This window comes from Piliocolobus tephrosceles, chromosome 10, assembly GCF_002776525.5.
Source record: "Piliocolobus tephrosceles isolate RC106 chromosome 10, ASM277652v3, whole genome shotgun sequence".
Lineage (NCBI taxonomy): Eukaryota > Metazoa > Chordata > Mammalia > Primates > Cercopithecidae > Piliocolobus > Piliocolobus tephrosceles.
The window spans coordinates 86813302-86837005 of NC_045443.1; the positions used below are offsets into that span (position 1 = coordinate 86813302).

The following is a 23704-nucleotide window of genomic DNA, read 5'->3' on the forward strand; positions in this document are numbered from 1 at the left end:
CTATACTATCTTGTCTTTAGAGAAAAGGCAGTAAGCAGATAATACCTGTTCTCCAAATGGTCAAAGGGCAAAAATAGTTTGAGTTCCAGGGAAGCCTTTTTCTTAATGACATTTACTTGATTCACATTCCAAGCCCTTCCCCCACTTCCGGTTTTTGCCTCATTTTTATTTAGGATAATTATGACATTAGTATTCTTAGGCTGAAGTCCTCAGGAGTTGCTCAATTGCCAGCATTTGGCCAGAACCTTGAGGTTTTCTATGTATGAAAGGCTAATTTCTTTTATATAATCATTCTTTTTGTTAATTTTTAAAAAATGCAACATTGGCTTTGAATTAAATATCACACATTTATTCACTACCACTTAGTAACAGTCCCTATATCCGATTTTAGTAGTTACAGTTGAAATCATATTTTTTGGAAATGCAGTCCAGAGAAACAAAATGATTTATTAATAATAATAAAAACTACCATTTATTGATCACTAACTCCGTGACAGCTACTGTGCTAATCATTTCACAAATGCAGTTCACATTATTATTTTTACCTTTTATGGTTAAGGAAACTAAGCTTTGTGAATACTTTCCCTGACAGTCACACTGCCAGAGAATGGCATAGCCAGAATTTGCATCAAATTTTTCTGGCTTATAACACTGTCTACATAACTGCTGAGCTATCTAACAAATGGCAGGTTATAGTAGTGTCCACTTAGCCCCAAATATCGAGTGTCTAAATGTTTGCCTATCCTATTTCTTCCAGCCCACCCGCCCTAGTTTTAACTGCTTTTGGCTTTAAGTGAAGCATAGAACAATGTTTTAGAAAGAAACACTTCAATAAATGAAAATAAAAAACACTCATTTATTCAAAAATGAATTGTTGAGCTCCTCCTATGAGCCAGACAATGCGCTAGGTGGAGAATCTAGAGATGACAATGCCTGCCTTTTGGATAGGTTAAGTCACAGTGGAAGAGGCAGAGCTGCAACTGTATTACAGTCTCTGTTGTACTAGAGATAAGCACAGAATGCTGAGGAAGCACGACAGAAAAAGAATGCAGGAATATGCAAGCTGCCTTTTAAAGGATGAGCAGGGGTTTTCCAGGAAGAGAAGAGTTAGGTAGGGTGACAGGGAAAAAGCATGCTCAATGTAAGTGGAATTGGGAAGGGAGCGGCACGCTCCATCCCATAATGGTGAAAAGTTCAGCAGGGCTGAGGAACAGACGCATGATTGTGCGGGAAGGGATAAAGAATGTGGAAAAGGAGGCATGCTCAGAAAATAACCTCGAAAAGGTAAGGATTGAGGACAGAAGGCGGCAGTCTTAGAACACTATGTGAAAGACTTGGATATCTACAGTGTTAATTAGGCAGAGGCCAGACAGGTAATGTTGAGCAGTGGAGGGGGATGGAGGCAGTATGGAGTCGGGTATGTCTGCTCCACCCTGCCCTAGTTCATTGTTGCCATGGAGGAATACAGGCCCAATAGTTGCAGATCTTCTGATTTCCTAAGACAAGCTAGAGACCTTATTTAGTTAATATAAAATCTCCAACTTTTAAATGTCAGCAGGTATATAAAAATTATTTTTTAAAAACAGCAGCTGTATTTGTGTTCATCCCACAGGCAAGTGGCTTGCTCTGTCTCTGGAAGAAATGAGTAGCACAGTTTGTATTAAAATTCCAAAGCCTTAGTGAAACTCAGAGGTCCTATCAACTAAATAATCATATATTGTTAGAAAGGTAAAGTCCACTGCACTCCAGCCCCGGCAACAGAGCGAGACTCCGTCTCAAAAAAAAAAAAAAAAGAAGAAGAAAGGTAAAGTCTATCAATTTACCTTCTTTTCACATAGTTTTAAAGTATACTCCATAATTATTGAATAAACAAAATCTTCCCTGAAGTTATTTTTACATATTCCACAAAAGTTCACTAACTGAACTTCCTATTTTCTTCTGTACTATTTAAAGAAACTAATGTTCAAGATTAAAATAAGAAATAATCTATCTGTAAATGAGATACAAACTAACCTTTGGTTTGTTAAAATAATTACTTGGGAGCCCATTACACTGAGGCAGCTCTAGCACCCAGAGTTCCTAGGTAAACAAACTGAAACCTAACTCAGAGTAAGTGGTCATATCCTGGGAAGACCACATTTAACAAATCAGAACCCACCAACTAATCTCCAACTAGAGACTTTAAGGCTGCTGTTCCACTTTTACCAATCCAAATATTTTCTGTCTTGCTTCCTCAAACACCTTATAAAAGTTTTCCCCTTGCACTCCCTTCAGGGGAGCCAAAACAGCTTGCAGTTTGGCACTGTCTGATTCATGACTCACTGTTGCTCAAATAAACTTCAAAAAATTTTAATGTGCCTCTGCTTAATAGATACATCAAGCAAATGAGAAGTTATCTTTTTTTAAAAAAAAGCCTGTAAAACCTTTAACATCTACTTTAACAACTTGTGTAAGTCCAAGAGAAATATTTGTGTGTAAGAAAATAATCCTATCTGTAGAAGCTAGGAAGACAGATATTAAGAAACCCTATTATATTTCATTTGGTTGAGCCTACCCACTAGAAAGGAAGTGATAGTATCAGATGATGTGGCTGAAGATTAACATGGCTCCTTTGGTGCTTTTCCCCTATCACAGATATCCTGAGGACTCACTCCTGCTCAGCCACTCACATCAAATTTAGTTTCTTGAACTAGGCTGCTGAAGCATTCTGCTCAGGAATTAATCATAGCTGAGAAGCCACTTCAGGGGTGGAGGAGGAAAACAATCTGCAACTTATTGTTGTCCTATATTCACACAATATACGCTGTGTGCCTACTACAAACTGGAAACCCTTCTCAGCTCTAAGATCCATCAATGACTGACAGGAGGAGTTGCTTACCAGGGGAAGACATGCGTGAACTGATGTATGTGTCGGATGGTAATAAGTGCACTGGAGAAAATGAAGCCTGGTGAAGGGTCAGGGAGTGAATGGAGGGTCACTCGGGCAGTGAGGGAGGGCACCTCTGAACAGGTACCAGGTGAGCAAAGGTTGAATGCCCTCATTGATGCCTGAGGGCAGAAAGTTCTAGGCAGAGGAAATGTACAGATGCCCTCAGGTGGGAACACTGCTTCTTCAAAGGGTTGCATAGAGGCCACTATGGCCAGAGGACGGTGAGTGAGGATTATTCAAGGAGAAGGAAAGGTAAGTTTAAGGAGGAGAGGTTGCATCTTAGATTTTTTACTCTGAGATGGGAAGCCCTGAAGTGTTCTGTGCTGAAGAGCCATGTGCTTTTCCTCAGGCTTTTCAAGAACCAATGTGGTCTGCTGTGCAAGGGTGACATCAGGGAGACCAGTCAGGAGGTGCTATGGTTTGGATATGGTTTATTTGGCCCCACCAAGTCTCATGTTGAAATCTGATCCCCATTGTTGGAGGTGGGGCTTAAGGGGAGTTGTTTGGGTCATGGGGGTGGATCCCTCATGAATGGCTTGGTGCCCTCCTGGAAGTAGAGAGCGAGTTCTCAGTCCCTGCAAGAACTGATTGTTAAAAAGAGCCTGGCACCACTCTCCCCTCTTTCCTTCCTCCTCTGTCACCATGCACTGCTGGCTCTCCCTCAATTTCCACCATGAGTGAAAGCAGCTTGAAGTCCTCACCAGAAGCATCTGCACTATGCTCCTTGTGCAGTGTGCAGAACTATGAGCCAAATACACCTCTTTTCATTATAAATTATCCAGCCTCAGGTATTCCTTTATAGCAACACAAAGGGAATAAGATAGGAGGCAACTGTAGTCTTCCAGCCAAGAGATTAGTGGCTTGGATGGTGGTGGGAGATGAAGGCGTAAGAAGTGATCAGGTGTTTTCTACATTAAAATGTCCTGAAGGAATGAACTGTGGGGTGTGAAAGAAAAGAATCAAAGAGGATTCCACGTCTTCAGCTTGAGCAACAGGAACGAAAGTTGTCATTTTATTGCTACATGCAAGTCCAGGAAAGAAACTGCTAGTGACACTGGTTGGGGTGGGGAGTTAGAGGTAGAGGGCAGAAGAATCGGTTTTGGACCTATTTAGAGATGCCTATTAGAGTTCCAAGTGGAGACGCTGATCAGGCAGCTGGATATTCAAGTTAGGCAAGGGAGGGGCTGGAATCTGATGAAGATAAAGGAGATTCCTCAAATGCTAAAAATAACTAACTAACTAACCAGATAAGTAAAGAGGGGAGTTAGAAAATTGAGTCTGTTGAAAAAGTTTCAAGGCATCTGCATTTATATAATCACTATTTTTATATCACTTATAAAGTTCTGTGATGACTATAAAAAGTGTCTGGCAACATCAGGTTGTAAGAAGTCGCTACAGGTGGTTCCTAAAGTGTGGACCTTAGGCCACAAGCATCAGCATCACCTATGAGATTGTTAGAGATGCAAATGATTGGGCCCCACCTGATGCATTGAGTCAGCTCTGGAGATAGGGCCCAGGAAACTGTTTTGACAAGTTCTCCAGAAGATTCTCACATATTAAAGACTGAGTGAGCTGGATGATAAGATGTTTAGTACTTCTGGGTTTTAATCATTTAAAAAGAAAAGGAATAACTTTTTCTTTTAAAGCAAAAATGTCTTTATTGTTTCAAGCATGACAAAGTGAACAAAATTGATAGGAAATTTCATTTCTTAGTCTTCTCAATGAGGTTATAAAAATACAATGCCACTTAGTTTCTGTAAGCTCTTGAAAATGTCCAGAAGCTTACACTTAGAATGATAGAAAAAGGCACTTATAACACACAGTAAGATACTTAGAAACCCACCTCATAGATACAATTGAAATTTGAGAAAAATTTCTAAATATAGAAATAAATAGGACGGCACTATTTCTTCTTTTCCAAAACACAGAATAGCATTTTCCCCCATGTTACCTATACGCACCATAAATGTGGACACCTCCTCCCATTTTTGTTCTTGATACAGGTTGATAATGAAGCTGAAATTAATTTGCTTGCTTTTCTTCAATTTAATCTCAATTTGGTTAAAAATAAAACAAAATTCTTAATTTGTAACCAGGATCTTTTAGACTACCTGGCTCATTTTCATTTTGTTTTAAATCACAATTCATTAAATAGGAAGACGATGATGCAAACCTTTTAAAAAGTACTTACTATTTAGCTGCTCAAATCATCCTAAGCAACAATATTTCTGAAGCATGTGTACATACATGTGTGTATATTTTTAAATATTGCTGTTGCATCACTCTGACTTTTTAGCATACTGAAAACACACTAACATAATTTTTGTGAACCATGACCAGATACAACCCAAATCATTCAGCACATTCATCTATGATAGACAGGTGAGTTTCATTTCCTTCAGGTTGGCCAATGGATAAACAAAGTACACCATAAATTAAATAAAAAACCCACTGCCCTATGCCATATCTGTGCTCTTGTTAATTAAAATAAGTGTATTCTTGCTGTGGAACTTCTGTGGTCTGGGAATTTTTATTCGTTCATCCTTTCAAGGCATTAGTAAGAAAGGATAATTTTTATTTTGGACAGAAAGAAATATAACAAGTCAGATCAATAACTCATCATTTGCATGTAGGATGCTATTTTGGAGGTAAGTGAATTATTTCACCCCATGACTGTCTGAATATGGTCAATCTGAAATGACTTAACAGTGATATCCAGAGATTTGGTTACTTTCCTGACAGGATTTGGCCTAGAAATGAAAATGGACATTTAAAATAATATGGGGAAAATACAGAGTCGCTTGAATGCTTATCACTTTATTACTGCAATCATAAATGATAGTAATTTAAATTAGTCCTTCACATTGATTTGTGTGTTTACATTAGTCCTTAGATATGCCTTTTCTGCCTTTTGTTCTGTTGCTCACCCTTTTAAGAAATGCCATGATAAATAGCACATGGTCGTGTTGCGTGGAATATCTTGTACTACCTTCCTGAGTGTATGTACATTTGCTCATTTATTGTGCCTCTGCCCAACAAATGAAAATGAATTTTTTATTCAGCTTTTCTGTTGGACAGCACTGAAAAGCTTTTGCTGATTTTCAAGGCAGTCTTTCAGCTTATCCTCTGTCAAAGTCAGTCGCTGCTCCAAGATTGAAACAGTCTGCAAAAAGGAGGACAAAATAATCAATGCCTGGTCCTCTGGTGGTGAGGATGACAAAGACAATCTCTGCATAGGAAGGTGAGGATGACAATGATAATCTCTGCATAGGAAATCCTTTTTAGAACTGGGATGCCCACCTTTCTACTAAGAAGTTGACTCAAAAATGAGCCCCAGAACTTGCTTTGCTTCTGGGCCCAACCACAGGGCAAGGCATTATCAAGCAGTTGGAGAAAAGAAAAAAGAAAAGAGAAGAGAAGAGAAGAGAAGAGAAGAGAAGAGAAGAGAAGAGAAGAGAAGAGAAGAGAAAAGACCCCAAACTGATGTGTTTGAGAAAAAAAGCAGCAAAAGATCAGACCTCTTATGCCTGATCTTCCAAAGCATCAAAACCAGGGAAGAAGCCACACAGTGTTCTAAGTGGTGCCATAAGCTACACACTTAGTGGAGAAGGGGAGGGGTGCCAAATTCCACATGCCAGCCAGATGCCACTGAAATGTCATCACTACTCATTCTGTCATAATCCAATCCATGGCAAACCATACCTATAGCACCGCAGATGGATGGCTAGATTGCTTTGAAAATATCATAACAATCGCCTCCAGTGCCCTCACACAGAAGATGCTAATATTTCCTCGTGGAATTGTTAGGAGGATTGAATAAAATAATGCATGTAAAATGTTTATGCTAGTACTGGACACACATGGTTTGAATAATCCTGTACTCACTTATTAGCTAAAGGAGTTAGAACACATCCAGAATACATATACAAACACACATATGTATACATATAAAATGTTAAAATATGCTTTATACATATGTTAAACTTGGGAAATCTAATTTTTTGTGATATTGGCTACTCTGTCTTCATTCCTTTGTATCTTTTTTTTTTTTTTAAACTTCTTATTATAAAATAGATTATTCAGGAACCCACACAAGGTACTTGTGTTATTTAATGGACTCTTATAAGAAATACATCCCCAAAACCATCACCCATAGCAAGAACTAGACTCTGCCAGCCACCCCAGAGGAGCCTTCCATGTGCCTACCACGTGACTTCCTTGCCCACCCTCTGTAACAGCCACTATCCTGACCTTTAAAATGACTGCTTTCTTTATGGTTTAATTTCTCAGGTGCACATCCCTAGACACTATAATTTTCTTTCCCATTTCAAGACTTAATGTGTCACTTAAAGTCTCTCTTAATTTACAGGTGCCCACCCTCTCCCTCTCTTTTCTTTACAGTTCGTCTGTTGATAAGCTCAGGCCATTTGACAAGCTCTGAAACTGCACACTCAGGGTGCAGCTCAGCCTGTTCTTCCATCTTCTGTATATTCTCTAAGTTGGCTGTTGGATCCAAAGGCTTGATCAGGTTAGATGCCTTGGAAAGACTACAGGTGGTGGCCTGTTCTCTGATTAGAAGGCAGATTAATAATGTTTGGTCATTTCTCATGAATGTCATAGTGACTCAATGTCTACATCTATTAATTCCTGGAGATTGCAAATGATGATATTCTAATTCTATCATTAAAACATTTTGTTAGTTGGGATAACTAATAAACAAGAGACATTTTCCTCATCTACCACGTGGTTACCTAATGGTAGAGTTCATGTAGGAAACACATGACACTTGCTTGGTATTTAGTCAACCAGTTTTAAGATAAAAAAATTGAATCCCTATCGTCTTTTGAATGTAACCAATTTTTAAAGATATTATTTAATAGCTTTTGCCTTTTCATGTTTTATACAATCTATAGATCATTGCTAATTAAAAATAATAGCGATGCTGTTAATACATTCTACCATTTATTGAGTGCTTACTATGTGCCAAGCATTTTATTAGACACTTTTTTTTTTGAGACAGGGTCTTAGTCTGGAGTGTTAATGGCTTGATCTTAGCTCCCTGCAACCTCTGCCTTGTGGGTTCGAGCGATCTTCCCACCTCAGTCTCCTGAGTAGATGTGATCATAGGTGCGTGCCACCCTGCTTGGCTAATTAATTTTGTTGTTGCTGTTGTTGCAGAAATGAGGTCTTAGCACTTTGGGAGGCCAAGCTGGGCAAGTCGCTTGAGCCCAGGAGTTTGAGACTAGCCTAGGCAACATAGCGAGACCTTGTCTCTATATAATAAAAAAATAAAAGAAGAAATGGGGTCTCACTACGTTGCCCAGGTTGGTCTTGAACTCCTGGGCTCAAGCAATCCTTCTGCCTCAGAGGCCCAAAGTACTGGGATTATAGGTGTGAGCCATTGTGCCCAGCCCTTCAGACAATATTATCACAGTTCCAAATGCTAAAAGTTATTTATACATTATTAACACCTTTAAAACGGGTTAACTCCATCTGTCTACCATCTAAAACATAATTTCATTTAAGTGTATTTCTAATTATAGTTCATTAACGATAAACACCTTCCAACTTAGTTAGCTGTTGTTAAGTCACCTGTAATTAAAGTAAATCAGAATGTATTTATTTTACTTGCTGCTTGCCCACAGAGTCACTGCTCCCCTTTTGCAAGTGTGTTGTGCCTGCTTCTAACCTTTTTAATATGTAAAATGAATCCATTCCCTAAATATTAAAAATCATACAGAAATTCAATAAAGCGTAAAGTGATTTATTTAGCTTTGAATCCAGTAAAAAAGAGGAGAAATAGGTCATGAAACTGAAAGAACAGGGAATGGAAAGATTCACTCGGAGAGACCCTAATGAGGACTGAATGTTGAAAGGTAACAGTTTAGGTGAGGAAGTTATGGCAATATGGGAAACAAACCAACTACAACTAAATTTGACATGAAGTGAAGAGGGCAATGGCCTTTAAGGAAAAGAGATGTCTGATAAATACAGGGAAAGTCACGCATAATACAATATTAGAAAATGAAACTAAGTGATTTTTAACATGATTTTCTTTGAGCAAATCATATGATGACTCCAAGTTCTCACATGGCTCTTTCTCACAATCTGTCAGATGCCTCCAAAGGCCCTGAGGTGATATCTACAGGATAAAAATATTCACTTAAATTAGTGGTTTTCAACACTGGCTGTAAAACAGAATCATACGGGAGTTCTTAAAAGACTGATGCTAGGGCCTTATCCCAGACCAATGGAAATGGACTCTCTGGAGGTGAAAACCAGGTATATGTATGTTTTTTAGCTGCCCTAATGATTATAGTGGACAGTCAGGGTTGAGAACCAATTGGGTGATTTCTATGCAAAAGTTATTTCTATTTGAAATATTTTTTTTCTGGACAAGTAATTGACATCTCTGTAGTTCATATTTTACCATCTTTTTATATAACTTGCTACTGTCCACTCCAACAAATATTAGTATCTAGTATTCTCATTCTACACATCAAAGAGGAACAAGAGAAGACTTATTCAAGGGAACAATGAATCAACAGAGCTGGAAGAGAAACCTTTGGTGTATCCATTTCAATATACCACTTCCCTTAAATTATGTCTATACCTTGTAACCAAGAATTTTGGTATATTATTTAAGATCCAGTGTATTTTTCTTTGCAAAGGTAAACTGGCCTCCAAAAACTGGGTAATATTCTAACATGGGAATGCAAAACCATCAGGCCTGGAAGATCACTGCATCAATGTAAGAGGCTTTGGGATAAGAGAAGTTAAATACTGGATAGTGAGAATATTTTCAGAGTAAAAAACTACAAACATTGGCAATATTTCATACTAACCAGAAATGGTTACTCCCAATACATTTTTCTCATGGCTCTAAATAATTTTTTACAAATGGCTTAAAGTGTGTATGTGTGTGTGTGTGTGCATGTGCACATACAAATGCATAGGCTCCGAGTTTATCTCTACAAGATCTTCTTTAGGGCATTGCCACCTTGAGTTTGCTTTGCTAGTACAGAAAAATTTCCCCTGCTCTGCGAGTTCTGCAACCTGCTGTATCCAGAATTGTTTTGTGTATCTTACCCCCAAGTGCAATGCATGCAACCTGTGTCATGCCCACCTGTGTCAAAACATTGAGTTGTTCCATAATATGCTCTAAAGCATCAGTCACAGCGTGAGGTATGCTCCTTTGACTTTCACAGGGGAGGTCACTCATGTCTTCTGTTTTCTTTTTCGTGGTTGTTGGTGAACATTCTGGTGACAACAAGGAAGGGTTCAAGAAATATCCACAGGCCTCTTCACCCTTGTCTGGCAGAGTTCTACCACTGGTTTCTGTTGTCTTTAATGTCACAGAAAATATAGGAAGAGTTATATTTTCTAAACTTTAAAATGATAGATACAAAAGTTTAAAATACTCCTCTTCTAAAAAGCCCAGCCTTACATTGAAGATTTATCCTCAACTATAACAAGTTATGGAAATTACTATAATTAAATAAGGAATTATTATAATTATTTTACTAAGGAAACAAAGCTGAATAGAGAAAATTCACAATTTTCCTTGACTTTCTTTTCAATGAAACATACTTTCTATACACTGATTTGAGGGATCTACCATTAAAAAGATAGTTAGATGCAGTTTAATTCTTAGTTTAAAAACAACATTCACATCTATTAGGATGACTTATCAAAAAAAAGGAAAATAACAAGTGTTGGTGAGAATATGGAGAAATTTAAACACTTGTCCATTGCTAGTAGGAATGTAAAATGGTTCAGCTGCTGTGGAAAATAGTTTGCCTGTTAGTTACTCCCAAAATTAAACAAAAGATTACCATATGATCCAGCAATTCTCCTCTTAAGTATACATCCAGCAGAACTCTGAAAGCAGGGACTCAACTGGACACTTACACTTGTATAGCAATGTTCATAGCAACATTATTCACAATAGCCAAAAGCTAGAAACAACTCAAGTATCTATCGATAAATGAATGTATACACAAAATGTGGTATAAACATACAATGAAATATAATTCAGTCATAAAAAGGAATGGAATTCTGATACATGCTATAACATGGATACATCTTGAAAACATGCTAAGTAAAATGAGCCAGACACGAAAGGACAAACATTGTGTGACTGCACTTATATGAGGTGCCTAGAATAAGTAAATTCCGAGAGACAAAAAGTACAGTAGAGGTTACCAGGGGCTGGAGGTAGGGGTAATGGGGAGTTATTGCTCAAGGAGTAGAGAGTTTCTACTTGGAATGATGAAAAAATTCTGGAAATAGATAGTGAAGATGGTTACAAAACACTGAATACTGTGAATATACTTAATGCCAGTGAATTGTATACTTCAGAATAGTTAAAATGATAAATTTTACATTATGTATATGTTACCACAATAGAAAAACCAAAAGTCCTCCATATGGCAATGAACAATCCAAAAATAAAATTAAGAAAATAATTCCACTTAACAATGAAACAGCATAAAAATATTTATGAAAAAATTTAACAAAAGAAATGTAAGGCTGGGTGTGGTGGTTCAAGCCTGTAATCCCAGCACTTTGGGAGGCCAAGGTGGACAGATCACCTGAAGCCAAGAGTCCAAGACCAGCCTGACCAACATGGCAAAAGTCTCTACTAAAAATACAAAAATTAGCTAGGTGTGGTGGTGCATGCCTGTAATCCCAGCTACTCGGGAGGCTGAGGCATAAGAATCACTTCAACCTGGGAAGCAGAGGTTGCAGTGAGCCAAGATCACACCACTTCACCCCAGCCTGGGTGACAGACCGAGGACATGTCTCAAAAAAAAAAAAAATAAAGAAAAGAAAAGAAAGAAACTTAAGACTTGTACACTGGAAACTATTATACAAACCATCATTGAAAGAAATAAAAGGTCTAAACAAATAAACATCCCATATCCCAAATTCATAAATCGAAAACCTTAATATTATTAAGATGGCAATACTCCCCACATTGATATGCAGATTTGGTGCAAACCCTATGAAAATTCCATTTGTCTTTTTTGCAGAGGTTGATAAGCTGATCCTAAAACTCACATGGAAATGCAAGAAACCGGTAACAGTTAAAATAATATTGACGAAAAAAATGTGAAGGACTCATACTTCCAAATTTCAAAACTTATTGTAAAACTATAGTAATTAAGACAGTGTGGCACTGACATAAAAATAGACATATAAATCAAAGAAACAAAATCGAGAGTGCAGAAATAAACCCTTCCATTGATGGTCTGTTGATGTTTTTTTTTTTTTTTTTTGAGACGGAGTCTCACTCTTATCACCCAGGCTTGAGTGCAGTGGCTCACTGCAAGCTTCACCTCCCAGGTTCACGCCATTCTCCTTCCTCAGCCTCCTGATTAGATGGGACTACAGGCGCCACCACCACGCCTGGCTAATTTTGTTTATATTTTTAGTAGAGATGGGGTTTCACCGTGTTAGCCAGGATGGTCTCAATCTCCTGACCTTGTGATCCACCTGCCTTGGCCTCCCAAAGTGCTGGGATTACAGGTGTGAGCCACAGCGCCCAGCCAGTCAGTTGATTTTTGACAAGGTTGCCAAGACAATTTAATCAAGAAAGAATTGTCTTTTTGACAAATGGCATGGGGAAAACCCAATATCCACATTCAAAACAATGAATTTGGGTCTCTACCTCACACCATATACAAAATTAACTCAAAATGGATCATAAAGGGCTGGGCATAGTGGCTCATGCTTATAATCCCAAAGTGTTGAGAGGCCAAAATGGGAGGATTGCTTGAGGCCAAGAGTTTGAGATCAGCCTGGACAACATAGGGAGACCCCATCTCTACAAAAATTAAAAAACTTAGACAGGCATGCTAGTGTGTGCCTGTAGTTCTAGCTACTCAGGAGGCTGAGTCAGGAGAACGACTTGACCCCAGGAGTTTGAGGCTGCAGTGAGCTATGATGGAACCACTGCACTCCAGCCTGGGCTACAGAGTGAGAAACTCTATCTCTTTAAAAAACAAACAAACAAACAACAACAACAAAAAAAAACCACATCCTCAAAACGATCCTATTAGTATCATTTTGAATTACTCAACTCCATATGACAGAGAAAAGCTAAAACTGTACTGAAAACATCCAGAAGAAAGGCTCCTAACAATCACAGATCCTGAAAGAACAAGTTAACATAAAGGATTTTTAATGCTACCCAGTCATACTTAGAAGCATCTGTGGACCAACCACCTATTTATGCTCTGAGGTAAAGGAACTAGGAAGACAACATACAGCACTTATCTACATGGGTCTGCAGCTACTGAGCAGATCGCAAGGACTAAAATGGGAGCACTGTAGAGGTGAGTATGGAAATACAAAGGATTCTCTAAGAAATCTGGACTCATGATCATAGTCTGCATTCCTGATCCTAGACCTCACTCACTGGGGACAAAATATGGATGTCCATGCTCCACAACCATCCTCACCCCCAAACAAATAGTTTTTGCTCAAAGGACAGGCTTTAAAAAACAAACAAACAAAAAAAAAAACATTGCTTCTGCTCTGCCTGCAATGGCTTTCTCTGCCATCCTAGCATGACTGCATCTTTCTTGACCTCCAAATTTCAGCTAAACTGTCACATCTTCAGAAATGTAGTCCCTGCCCTGACACCCTGCTGAAGCCGGACCTTTCATTCTCTAGCATGGCATCCTGATGCTTTCCTCCATAACTGCCCAGAATTTGTATTTATGTATTTGCTGTTTGTCTATTGTCTGTCTCCCTCACTAGATTACTATGTTTACTCTTCTCATCACTGTATCCCTTGGATCATTTCGAGTACTTAGCAGAAGCTTGAATATTTTTGAAAATGTTAACCACTTGTATACAGATTTTTTTTTTTTTTTTTTGAGTCTCGTTCTGTTGCCCAGGCTGGAGTGCAATGGCGCGATCTCAGCTCACTGCAAGCTCTGCCTCCCGGGTTCACACCATTCTCCAGCCTCAGCCTCCCGAGTAGCTGGGACGACAGGTGCCCACCACCACCTCCAGCTAATTTTTTGTATTTTTAGTAGAGATGGGGTTTCACCATGTTAGCCAGGATGGTCTCGATGATCTGCCCGTCTCGGCCTCCCAAAGTGCTGGGATTACAGGCGTGAGCCACTGCGCCCGACTGTATACAGATTTTATTACTGCTGTCACAGATGGAAACCAAATTATCTATAACCAAGATGGTTTTTTGGAAAAAATATGCATCACAACATACCTAAGTATGTATATACATGGCCACAAATATTATTAATCATATTGTAATAAGAGCTTCAGCCCTTCTTGGAAAAAGGCCCCAATCTAATTAACAAATCAGTCATTGAACTCTGGAGGTTTGCAGTCAAGGTCGTTGGTATAGAAAGGACAATAGGAAAATTGGCAAAGATGATTTAAGACCATAGACAATCCAAGCAATAAAAGACCTCCAATAGGTTTTCTTGTTTGGGACCAGCAAAAAATACATTACTATCATATCACATATGGAAATGAAAGAAAAAAGGGAAACGCATATGGGCAGAGAGAAAAAAGGGTGCCAGCTCTCCATCCTACAACATTAGCCAACTGACATCTCTCTCTGTCTCTCAAAGGTATTGGAACCTAGGTATTAGCAGATTCCTTTCTACCAACCAACCCTGTCTTTACATCCTGTTTGTATAGGAGAAGAGTGAGATGCACAGGGTGGGGGAGGCTCAGTATATTTCATTCATAAACACTTTTTAAAAAGGTACAAAGGGAAAAACATGGTGTTTAAGATTCTTGGCTGATAGAAGTCCAGCAAGTGAGTCTGTAGTACCTGCTTCTCTCAGCACATTGAGATACTCTCCTATTTCAAAGGTGCTAATATTCAGTTTTGAATAAATATTTACTGAGCATCTATCTATACATACTATCATACAATGATAAATGTACATATGGTATGATGCCCGCTCTCAAGGATTCTCTGTTGTGATGAGAGAATTCAGACTGGGCAGGGCCTAAATCCCCCACAGTGCCTGGCTCATCTCTGGCATTGCTGAAGGAGCATGAAATAAACAAGCAGACAAAACACAAGCAAACACATGATTGTAAGACTGCAGAAAAAAACAAATGCTTTGGTAATTCATAAAAAGAAGAAATCACATCATGCTCTCATTTCCCACCTCTTACTTCTTTTGCTAACACTGTGTGATACAGTGAAGCAATAGTAATACAATCATTGATTGATTCTACAAATGAGGACCTCCTATGGTAGGCATTAGAGCTACAGCAAAGAACAAGACAGACATGGTTTCTTCCTTCATGGAGCTTACAATATTCTGGGGAAGTACTTTATCAAAAAGGATGGCAGGGCAATCACTACCCTTACGTTCTTCTTTGGATAACCCCATGGTTGCCATCTCGAAGATGGGAAATGCATCCTCATCAAGGGCAAAGAGTGAATCTAAGGGCTGAGAAATCCTTATCTGTGTAGGTCAAAAGGGTTCACTTTTCACCTGAACAAATGAAATGGAGTAAAAGATACAGATCTGACTGATGCAAAGAACTATGAAAGTCCTGAGAAGTGAATATAAAACATATCACATTCTGGGGACAAATGACTCTTAACAGGTTCTTTAAATACCATGGTTATTTTTAACACATACATCTTCATTTGTCACTTATTTTTGAGGATGAATTACTTTAATGCATCAATGAAAACTGAAAATTTTGGCATTGCCGAACACCTTTTTATTAGAAAATTAAACATTCAACAACATAACCATGGTCCACACATCTAAACTATTATTATTTACATAATTAACAAAGGAACATTCAAGATACTGCGGCGCTCAACTACATGTGAAAGTTCATATATTATATCTATTCCCCTTCCTCCTTTCCTTTTCTCTCCTTCTCCTACCACCCTTTCCACCACCCACCCTCTGGGCTGGCGAGTCAGAATTAATCACTAGTGCCATTTCGCTCCCACAAGACTTCGTGCCATCAGTAGAGGATTTCTCACTCCTTATGATATTTGTGTTTATATATCGGTATTCCCCATTAGATTATGAATCCCTCATGTGGGGTCAACGACTTTATCATCTCAGGTGCTTGGCATAGCACATGAGACACAGACAAAGCTCCACATTTGTTGAACTGAATTTAATTGGCTGTCCTGCATCAGCTGAGCCAATCACAAAAAATTAAATATTAGTAATTTGATAGTATTTGGAGAGAAATATAACCCCCCAAAGTTAAACTAATGCCATTTTCTGCTAAAAATTACAATCTTAAATGCCTTCTCAGAGGTACAGTGAGGGAACAATGCAAGCATATATTATCCAACTGCAAATCACTGGTAGATTTTTATCCCCTAAAGACATACTTGATAGCTTCTGGCTGAACAACATAAGGATTTTTCTGACAAATGTGAATGCAAAAGTAGGCATTTCACATGTAAAGATAATTAGTGACTTGAACTTTAGATATACATTCAATCAGTTGGTTAAAATAGTTTTGATTTACGACTAACGTTTCTACTTTTGGTTTAATTCTGTAAGTAGAGAACAAAACAGATAAAAGGCAGAAAAGTATCTAAGCCAAAGCGAGTTTCCCATTATTGAAGGTTCTAAAATAGACTTGGGAAGGTCATTTGTCAGAGATATTGAGAAAGATATACAAACATCAAATCAGGAAATTCAATTGAATGCCTTTTAAAGTCCTTTTTATTCCTGATGTTCTGAGATTTTTAAATCACTACACACACACACACACACACACACACACACGTATGTATAAAACGTCTGCCTGAAATAGACTAGAATAACAACAACAACAAAAAGCCTTTCGCCTGGACAAAAATAAAAGCAAATATTGTTTTTCAAAGAAAGAATATGTCATTTATTTTCAATGATAAAATTTAGAGTAGGGATTGGAAACTTCAATAATCTCTACATACGATCTAAGATAATGAATACATGCCATCTGTTCAAGCAAAATTATTTTATTTAGCACCTATGTGCCAGGTAAAATTCCAGGTACCAGAGATACAGGACTGTGTTCATTTCCTACGGCTGATGTAACAAATGACCACAAACTTAATGGTTTGAAACAACATAGATCTATCATCTTACAGTATTGGAGATCGCAAGTCCAAAACAAGGGCTTGGATCTTGTTTAACGGGGCTAAAAACAAGGTGTCAGTAAGCTGCATTCCTTCTGAAGGCTCTAGGAGAGAATCCATTGCTTGCCTTTCCAGCTTCTAGAGGCTGTCCACGTTCCTTAGCCTATGGCTGCATCACTCCAATAACTGCTTCCATTGTTACAACTTCTCTAATTCTCATGAATCCCTCTGTCCCTATAAGGACCCTTGTGATTATATGGGGTCCGGCCAGATAATCCAGGATAACCTCCCCATCTCAAGAGCCTTAACTTGGCCGGGCGTGGTGGCTCATGCCTGTAATCCTAGCACTTTGGGAGGCCGAGGTGGGCGGATTGCCTGAGCTCAAGAGTTTGAGACCAGCCTGGGCAACATGGTGAAACCCTGTCTCTACTAAAATACAAAAGAAATTATCCAGGCATGGCAGCATGTGCCTATAGTCCCAGCTACTCAGGAGGCTGAGGCAGGAGAATCGCTTGAACCTGGGAGGCGGAGGTTGTGGTGAGCTGAGATAGAGCCACTGTACTTCCAGCCTGGGCAACACAGTGAGACTCTCTTAAAAAAAAAAAAAGGCTTAACTAATCACATTTGCAAACCCCCTTTGCCATGTAAGGAAACATTTTCATAGATTCTGGGGATGAAGGCATAAACATTTTTGAGGAACAGTTGTTCTGCCTACCTCAAGGAGTGAATAAACAAGAGGCCCTGCTATCATGGTTATACCCTAGTGGGGACCACATGTAGATATGTGATGTAAGGCTAGGCAACAGGGTTAGGAAGAAAAATAAAGCTGAGCAAGGTGCTATGTTATGATGTAGCTACGCTGATGCAATTTTTCATGGAGAAGTGGTAAATAAATTTTGGACATGTTATGTTTGAGATGCCTATTAGACTTTCAAGGGGAACAGTCATTAATACAATTAGAAATATATGATTCTAGATTTCTGTGGAGAGGCTGGGTCTAGAAATATACATTTGAGAGTTACTGGCATATACATCTTTTTATCCATGGGTCTGTATCACTAAGAAGGAGCCAAATGAGAGAAGGGTTGCAGAGACTTTAGAAGACAGGAGCAGGAGAGGTGACTGGTGGCCCTTGAGGTTGAAGACTAGTTGCCCAGGAGTCAAGTGAGGAAAGAGCTTCCAGGAGGAAGCAGTGATCACCAGGATCAAGTGCCACACACGGGTGGACCAAGATGAGTCCTTGGGACCCTGACATGAGTGGAAGAGTGGGGATGAATGCTTGATTGGATAGCACTCAGAAGAATGCAAAGTGAAGAAATAAAGACAGTGAATCTAAGTAACTCTTTTTTTTTTTTTTTTTTAGAAGAACTTTTGCTATAAATGGGAGAAGAGCAATGAGACAGGAGCTGGAAAGGGATGAGGGGCCAAATGAGGTTTTCGTTTATGAAGATGAGAAAAAATATATCACAAATGTGTGCTGATAGAAAGAGCAAGCATAAAGAGAGCACTGATGACACAGGAGAGTGAGGGAATAACTACTCGATAAATGGGCTGGATAGACAGTGGCTGAGTGCCCATGGAGCTTTGTGTAAATAAATTTATGGTGAGACCAGCCAAGATGGTTGTCTAGTGAAATCCAGCTCCTTGGGTGTAGGCGTGCAGGAGCCAGAGAAACAGATTTAACCCAGGTTGGCATTTTTCTAGGTGAGGACGACAGACGAAGAAAGGGACAAGACCATGAATGTAACGATGGACCACAGAATGTAAGTTGGGTAAAGGAGGCCCAGACCCAGGGAGTAGGCAGTGTAAAGCAGGAGGCTTGTTGGATGGAGGTCTTTCTGGGGCTGACGAATTACCAAAATGGGAGGACTAGAAGAGTGTTAGCCAAAGAGTGGGAGGCTTTACACTAAGTTTGCCATCAGCACAAAGGACTCAGATAGTCCCAGAGTTCATCTGAGAATCTTGACAAAGAGGATGGCTGCCTGTCAGAAGTGACTCAGAGTGCTGCTCTAAATTTGGTTCGTTTCTTAAGATCAAAAGCCAGTGTTGACTAAGGAGTGGATGGATCCATTTGGGAAACAGAAAAAGGAACTGTAGACTCACCCAGATGGGGCTGTCACAGGACCACAACACACAATTCATTTTCAATTCCTAACATTCTTGAAAACATAGGCTGTTGATCTTGAAGGAAAAAAATGACAATTTTCTGTCTTCTGAACAGTGTATTATGTATCCTTGTAGGAACATACTCATTTGATCAAATCTGATTGAATTAAAAGTATGACTAGGATATAATCAAAAAATGTCATGTGAAATTTTGTCCTCCAAACTAAATTTGCTGAGTTAAGACTTGTTTGTGCCTCAGGAGAAAACATACATCTTTTTCTGAAAGAAAGAGCCTTCAGCTTTGGGGATAAGATTTTTTTTTTTTTTTTTTTGAGACGGCGTCTTGCTCTGTCGCCCCGGCTGGAGTTCAGCGGCCGGATCTCAGCTCACTGCAAGCTCCGCCTCCCGGGTTTACGCCATTCTCCTGCCTCAGCCTCCCCAGTAGCTGGGACTACAGGCGCCCGCCACCTTGCCCGGCTAGTTTTTTGTATTTTTTAGTAGAGACGGGGTTTCACAGTGTTAGCCAGGATGGTCTCGATCTCCTGACCTCGTGATCCGCCCGTCTCGGCCTCCCAAAGTGCTGGGATTACAGGCTTGAGCCACCGCGCCCAGCCGGGGATAAGATTTTATAGAGGACTTTGCTTTTTCTTCTTGAGACCTAATTGGAAATTGCATTTGTATCAGAAGACTTGAAAAATATACCATGTAGCTATCAATTGAAATATCCAAATGATTAATTCAGTCACCTTAGAAAAGACAGCTGAGGCTACAAGTCTACTGTCTGCCTTTGTCTTTAATCTTTGTTCTAATCTCTAGAGAAACCTATTAATTTTGAAGTCATTAATGGGTAGTATACAGCTGGGACAAATGGAATCTGTACAAAAATTTCCTTCTATGTTTCACTTATTATATGATTAAGAAAACACAAACCATCAATTCCTCAAAGGAGGATCTACTTTCTAATGCTGTATGCTGATCTAAAAGTGCACTGCACCAGAGATATCTTAATTAATGATAAAAATACTAACCAAAATTATCTGGGAGTAGGGGACAAAATGGGTAACAGGTAGTGATAGAGAATTAGTGCTCTCTCCTCTAATATTAAACTAAAAAGCCTACAAGTGCATGATATTCCTAATACTCCAAATGAACATAACACCAACTTCCTGCATAAAATTTCCTGCAAACTCAAAAGGGAAAACAAGTAGCCATTACTTCTTTTGTGAACTGTGCCATTATACTTCGAAGGGCATTCAGAGTAAGGGATCCATCCTCATTATCTGTTCCATATCAAATTCAACAAGAATCTTTTATACAGCATGCTAAATGAATGGAGAAAAGATCTGTAGTTATCTTTCACACTGTTCAACAAACCCCAAAGAAAAAAATAAGATATTTTCAGATGTAGTTTTAAAAGGGATAAAAGATTTTCATTTTCAGGCAGCTGAGTGAAAAATGTATTTAATATATATTTTTTAAACTTAGCAGACAAAGATCTATCATCTATTTTAAAAATCTAGTTCCATTGTTTTACTGGATGAAAAATGATTTCCCAACAATAATATAGGAAGCCAATCTAACATCAATTAGATCTATGAAATTAATCAAAAATATTTAACCCTATGATAAAGATTATATAACTGGATACAGTTGAAATACTATGGCATAAAAATCTCCAGGAAGAATGGCATTTTTTTTTTTTTTTTTTTTTTTCTGAGATGGAGTCTCACTTTGTTGCCCAGGCTGGAGTACAGTGGGGCCATCTTGGCTCACCGCAACCTCCGCCTCCTGGGTTCAAGCAATTCTCTTGTCTCAGCCTCCTGAGTAGCTGGGATTATAGGTGCACGCCACCACACCTGGATAATTTTTGTATTTTCAGTAGAGATGGGGTTTCACTATATTGGTCAGGCTGGTCTGAAACTCCTGACCTCAGGTGATCCACCTGCCTTGGCCTCCCAAAGTGCTGGGACTATAGGCATGAGCCACCATGCCCAGCCACAACAGCATTCTTAAATTGCTTATGAGTAGAGTATCAAATCCTTCATTATAAATAACAAAAAATAAGATTCTACGATAACACGATGCAGTTTAAATATATTTCCTCCATATACTTTCATGTGTAAAATCATGTAGGTGTTTTCCTCCTTTCTTGTTTTGCTGGTGGAAGAAACTCAGAAACCAAAGATAATAAAAACAATGGCTACGTTTATATAGAAATATTTTTTCCCTGTAATTACCATGGGAAAAAATGGCCCACCAAAAATAACATTCAAATTCAACCATAAAATTCAAAAATACTTTTCATAGATGCCATAAGTCAAAGAGAATATGAGCTAGATTCTTTTACTTTATAACAGAATGATGAAGAATTATGATAATATATCTTTTCTCAAACACGCATATGCGTGTATGTATATGAACATACACACAGATGAGTAAGCAGGAAGTTTTTTTGTTTTTTTTTTGAGACAGAGTCTCACTCTGTCACCAGGCTAGAGTGTAGTGGCGTGATCTTGGCTCACCACAACCTCCGCCTCCCGGGTTCAAGTGATTCTCCTGCTTCAGCCTCCTGAGTAGCTGGGACTACAGGTGCCCGCCACCTCGCCTGGCTAATCTTTCTATTTTTAGTAGAGGTGGGGTTTCACCATGTTGGCCAGGATGGTCTCGATCTCTTGACCTTGTGATCTGCCCACCTTGGCCTCCTAAAGCGCTGAGATTACAGGCATGAGACACCGTGCACGACCGCAGGAAGTTTTTAAAGAGAAAGTCATGACACCACTAAAGCATATCACTAACATTACGACATACTTTATACTAAACAAAACCTGTTATGTTTCATAGCCATTAAACATGATAGGCTTTATCCATTTCAAATTTCAGTCTCAGAATTTACGAAATAATCAGCATGATTCACATAAGCATTCTTTGCTGGACACAATGGCTCATGCCTGAAATCCCAGCACTTTGGGAGGCCAAGATGGGTGGATCACCTCAGGTCAGGAGTTCGAGACCAGCCTGGCCAACACTGCAAAACCCCATCTCTACTAAAAATACAAAAATTAGCTGGGCTTGGTGGCACATGCCTGTAGTCCCAGGTATTTGGGAGGCTGAGGCAGGAGAATCGCTTGAACCTGGGAGGCAGTGGTTGCAGTGAGCCGAGATCGCTCCACTGTATTCCAGCCTGGGTGATGGAGCAAGACTCAATCTCAAGAAACAAACAAACAAACAAACAAACCAAAAACCAAAAAACCAAATAAGCATTCTTTTAATGATTCCTCTTGATAAATGAGGTGCAATTAATGCAGATCATCTCTTCATCATTATCATTATCACATACTATGGAGCAGCAGTTCAGGGGTCACCCTGTGGGACCAAGTGTCCTAATCAATCAAGTCAAGATTCTCAAATCTAGATTTCTGTACTGGATATTCTACACCCAAGCCCTGTCTCTTCCTGTCCTAATAAACAGTGCCATTATCTAGCCAGCAGCCAAAAATTGGAGAGATATTCTTGACTCTTCCCTCTTCTCCCATGTATAGTCAGTAAACAGAATTTAATTGACTCTTTCTCTTCAATACCTCATGAGCCAGTCTGCTCTTCTTCATCCCCTATGCTACTGCACTAGATCAGACAGTTGTCACCTCATGTCTGGATTACTACTGCAATTGCCTCCTAATCTTCCATGCCTCTAGTTTTACTTCCCCCAACCCCTCCTTTTTCACATCTCCAGAGTAACTGTTCTGAAATCCAAATTTGCATTTGTCACTCTCCTGGCTAAAAATCCTTCACTGGTTCCCCCAGTGGTCAGGGTGAATCCAAATACCTCCAAAAGCCTTCAAAACACATTTGAGATCATTCACAATCCATCCACATCTTCTCTCTCTTGTCTCATCTCTTGCTGTCCCTCAACCTCACGCAATGCTGAGGCAAACCTGAAATGTCTAGTTTCCTGAATTCACTCCCCTCTCAGAGCTTCTTGCTTTTGTACTTTCTTTTCTTTTCTTTTTTTTTTTTTTTTTTGTCTTCTTATCTGCTTTATTCAAATTTGGGGGTTGTTGTTGTTATTACTGTTTTTTTTTTTTTTTAATTATACTTTAAGTTCTAGGGTACATGTGCATAACGTGCAGGTTTGTTACATATGTATACTTGTGCCATGTTGGTGTGCTGCACCCATCAACTCGTCAGCACCCATCAATTCATCATTTATATCAGGTATAACTCCCAATGCAATCCCTCCCCCCTCCCCCCTCCCCATGATAGGCCCCGGTGTGTGATGTTCCCTTTCCCGAGTCCAAGTGATCTCATTGTTCAGTTCCCACCTATGAGTGAGAACATGCGGTGTTTGGTTTTCTCTTCCTGTGATAGTTTGCTAAGAATGATGGTTTCCAGCTGCATCCATGTCCCTACAAAGGACGCAAACTCATCCTTTTTTATGGCTGCATAATATTCCATGGTGTATATGTGCCACATTTTCTTAATCCAGTCTGTCACTGATGGACATTTGGGTTGATTCCAAGACTTTGCTATTGTGAATAGTGCTGCAATAAACATACGTGTGCATGTGT

The 23704-nt window shown here is 39.2% G+C and overlaps 1 protein-coding gene and 1 long non-coding RNA gene across 9 annotated transcripts in view; one reads left to right on the plus strand and one right to left on the minus strand.

The window, feature by feature from the left end:
• POC1B (POC1 centriolar protein B) overlaps positions 1-23704 on the minus strand; it is a 199705-nt gene that overhangs the window by 56625 nt on the left and 119376 nt on the right. For 4 of the 8 annotated variants that reach the window (XM_023222405.3, XM_023222272.3, XM_023222337.3 and 1 more), the window contains 2 exons: positions 10056-10274; positions 8678-9071 (listed from right to left, as the gene is read on the minus strand). The exons of 1 other annotated variant lie outside the window; for it this stretch is intronic. In XM_023222405.3, coding sequence (XP_023078173.2) covers positions 8859-9071; positions 10056-10274 — 432 coding nt within the window. In that variant the 3' untranslated portion in view covers positions 8678-8858. Of the gene's footprint in view, positions 1-4561; positions 6093-8677; positions 9072-10055; positions 10275-23704 lie in introns of those variants that run through there. 3 more of the 8 variants (XM_023222453.3, XM_023222584.3, XM_023222522.3) reach the window with 1 other exon arrangement.
• The window catches only part of LOC111549710, a 32522-nt gene continuing 22030 nt past the window's right edge, over positions 13213-23704 (plus strand). Inside the window, exon 1 of the long non-coding RNA XR_002733823.3 lies at positions 13213-13269. This is a non-coding gene — a long non-coding RNA (uncharacterized LOC111549710). The remainder of the gene's footprint in view (positions 13270-23704) is intronic.